The 3515-nt window shown below is 54.2% G+C and overlaps 2 protein-coding genes across 2 annotated transcripts, besides 1 other annotated feature; one reads left to right on the forward strand and one right to left on the reverse strand.

The window, feature by feature from the left end:
- TraAM80_09639 (uncharacterized protein) lies at positions 1–480 on the reverse strand (the record flags this gene model as incomplete). Its single annotated transcript, XM_029386309.1, has 1 exon — positions 1–480. A coding segment is annotated over one exon (480 nt), but the record flags the coding sequence as incomplete, so codon positions are not given.
- Positions 481–1047: 567 nt separating this feature from the next.
- Positions 1048–1076: a microsatellite.
- Positions 1077–1143: 67 nt separating this feature from the next.
- On the forward strand, positions 1144–3513 carry TraAM80_09640 (trans-sialidase; the record flags this gene model as incomplete). Its single annotated transcript, XM_029386310.1, has 1 exon — positions 1144–3513. A coding segment is annotated over one exon (2370 nt), but the record flags the coding sequence as incomplete, so codon positions are not given.
- Positions 3514–3515: the final 2 nt, after the last annotated feature.

A 3515-nucleotide genomic window follows, 5' to 3' on the forward strand; every position in this document is an offset into this window, starting at 1 on the left:
AAATTGCGTGGGGAATGATGGCGCCTTGTGGGTGTACGCCGGCAGTATTCCATTGGTGATATCCCCTCGCTGTTCCCAGTTTGTTGCTGCAGAGAGTTTGGGCGAGAGGGTAAGTTTTGCATGCTGAGTGGGCTCACAGGCAGGGAAGCAAATGAGGCGCCACCACAGCCCAGAGGTCGGGGACAAACCGAATTTCTGAAATTGTTTTTGTGCCTTGGCGTGGTGTTTTTCCCTTTGTTTTTTTGGGTGCCATCGTTTTTGGTTGGCGTGCGGCTCCAATGGGGGGTGCCGCATGCGCCGCTGAGAGCCTCGAGCGAACGCAGTTGGCGTCTCTCTTTTTGTTGGGTTGCCGTCCTGGGCGCATGCGCCTGTTCCGTCTTGTTTGGGCTGCACGCACTGACCGGGCAGTCTGAGGCTACGGCTGCGCTGGCGTCGCCCTCGCTTGTGAGCGGAACGAAGCAGCAGGAAAGGGGGCTGCATGCGTCTTTTTTTGTTTTTATTTTTTAAATTATTTTAGTTACGCCACGCCCCACTCCTGCTGCACTGCGCTGAGGGAGGTGGGGACGTTGGGATTTTTGTGGAGGTGGTGGGGGGGCGTGATGGGAGGTCCCGCCGGGATGCGCACTGCGTGTTGCTGCTGGCGGGATTTGAAGGGGCTGGGCGGGGGAGACGGTAAGCGAGGTGGTTATGAATTTTTTTTAATTTTTATTTTGATTTCTGCGGGGCGTCCCACACTGCGGACTCTCCGTGCGGGTGCGTGTGGGTGTTTCTTCGGGTCGCGCACAACAGTCGCTGCTACCGCCGCCTTCTTTGCGGCTGCCGTCTCTTGTGGGGGGCGGCGAGTGTGAGGTCATGCGGCCCACACCTTTACCGTTTCTGCCTCAGTTTTGGATTGTCACTGTTCTTTGCTCGATGCCCAACTGTGGGTGCGGGCGGTGCTCATCGTTTTTTTTTCCACCTCACTTTTCTCTCTCTTCCACACACACACACACGGAAGGAAAGAAACCAAACACCACCTGCCGCTGTGCGCTTTGAGGTCTCTGCAGTCACCACCACCACCAGCAACACACACACACACGCAACTGTCGCGGCCTGAGCGGATCCACCACAACGAGGGAAGAGAGTGTGAGTAAGCAGCGACACATGCCCAAGATGTCCTGGCATTTGTTTTCTTATTTGGTGCTGCTGCTGCTGTTTGTGCTCTTGACATGCTGTGGCAGTCAAGCTGCGGGGAGTGTGCCAGGGACGGCCGTTAATTTATTCACAGGGACGAAACCGATAACTGGTGCCAAATGGGAGGAAATGCAATGCGTCGAAGGGTCAGTTCGCTCGCTGCGTGTCCCCAGCCTTGTGGAGGTGGACGGTGCTGTGTTTGCCGTTGCTGAGGCCCAGTGCAAGAATGGAGTTAACAGCTTCACTGGCATCGTATCACAGCACCTCAAGAGAATTGGAACAGAACCGACTGAGATTCCGATGGGTGCAGGCACGGGTTCCTTTCACACGCAGCTGCTGAAGGAAGGTGGTAACGAAATGAGGGACACTGTGCGACCAACGACAATTGTGAGTGGCAACAATGTCTATATGCTGCTGGGAAGCTGCAGCCGTGCAACACCGGAGAGCAAAGAGGCTGATCAAAGTGGATGTAAGCTTTTGCTGGTGAAGGGGAGTGTGACTGAGAGTGAAGAGAAGAAAGTCCAGTGGAACGAGACCCATGCAATGCATCCTAAACCTAGAGTTCGTCGATCCTTCACTCATTTTTCTGCTGTCGGAGGGTCGGGTACTGTGATGAGTGACGGCAGACTTGTGTTTCCCGCGCAGGCCACAAAGAATGGAAAGAACGTTTTGCTGATCCTACACTTCACCCCATCAGAGAATAAATGGGAGCCTTTGCTCGATACGGTGGGTGAGGGTTGCCACAATCCATCGATTGTGGAGTGGGGCGAAGTCGATGACCGACGCATCTTTATGATGGCTCCCTGCACGGATGGCTCGTATTACGTATACAGGACTATTACGTCCTTGAACTATTGGTATGACAGTGCGCCAATTACTCAACTATGGGGTAATTCACGTGATAGAAAAGGGGAGGGCGCACGAAGTAGCTTCATCACCGCAACCATCGATGGAAAGAAGGTGATGCTGCTCACCACGCCGGTGTATTCTGAGGAGAAGGGAGAGGATCGGCTGCATCTTTGGATGACAGACAATGCCCGTGTGCACGACGTTGGGCCGGTGTCTCGCGAAGGTGATGACGCCGCCGCCAGCTCCCTGCTGTACAGAGCTGACAAGAAGGAGTTGATTTTACTGTACGAGAAGAAGAAGAGCGGAGATTCATACAGTCTTGTCGCCGTGAGCCTGACTGAGCAGCTGGAGCGGATAAAGAGCGTGGTGAAGGCCTGGGAAGATATGGACACCGCACTGAAAAACTGCGTTTCCATTGGCACTGTTGACCCGCGGATAAAGAATGTGTGTAAAGTGCCCATTCCCACCAAAGGGTTGGCTGGCTTTTGGTCCAACAGTTTGGAGGGGAATTTATGGAAAGACGAGTACCTCGGAGTGAACACAATTGTGCATGGTGGGAATGTGGCAGGCACGGAGGGGGGCGTGAGGTTCCGAGGCGCAGCAGCGCGGGCGGAGTGGCCGGTGGGCAACAAGGGGCAGTTCCAGCCGTACTACTTTGTGAACAATGACTTCACTCTTGTGGCGACGGTGATGATTAACGCGGTGCCGGAGACAGACAGTCCTGTTCCTTTGATGGGTGTGAGGATGAACGACAATGCCAATACTGTGATTGTTGGTCTCTTCTACACGAAGGACAAGAAGTGGAGAGTGACTGTCAACGGAAAGTCTCGGGGGTTGTCAGATAAAGATGGTACGTGGCAGCCTGGCACAACGTATCAAGTGGTACTGAAAAGGCATGGTGAATCGTTGTATGTGTACGTTGACAATAATAAGCTTATTAAGGAGGAAGTTCCGCCCAGTGCGTACACCTCATACGATGTCTCGGACTTCTACGTTGGCGGCGACGGTGCGAAGGGGACAGGCGAGGTTGACGTGACGGTGGGCAATGTCCTGCTGTACAACGAGGCACTTGATGATAATAGGCTCACGAGCCTCAGTGTCAGCAAAGTCTCACTTCCAACACCGGCTGCTGAGGGGCCACTCACAACGCTGGGGAATGATGGGGAGATTGCCTCCAAGCTCAAACCTAGAGAAAAGAGGATTGGTGACGGTTTGAATTCTAAGGGGCCTCTACCAGAGGAGGCCCATAAAGGCAGTCACGGTGCTGGTGAGGAGTCGGTGTCTTCGCCAGCTTCGTCATCGCCAGCTTCATCATCGCCAGCTTCATCATCGCCAGCTTCGTCATCGCCAGCTTCGTCATCGCCAGCTTCATCATCGCCAGCTTCATCATCGCCAGCTTCGTCATCGCCAGCTTCATCATCGCCAGCTTCATCATCGCCAGCTTCATCATCGCCAGCTTCATCATCGCCAGCTTCATCATCGCCAGCTTCATC

Source organism: Trypanosoma rangeli (genome assembly GCF_003719475.1).
Source record: "Trypanosoma rangeli strain AM80 chromosome Unknown Tra_15.4_contig_00638, whole genome shotgun sequence".
NCBI lineage: Eukaryota > Euglenozoa > Kinetoplastea > Trypanosomatida > Trypanosomatidae > Trypanosoma > Trypanosoma rangeli.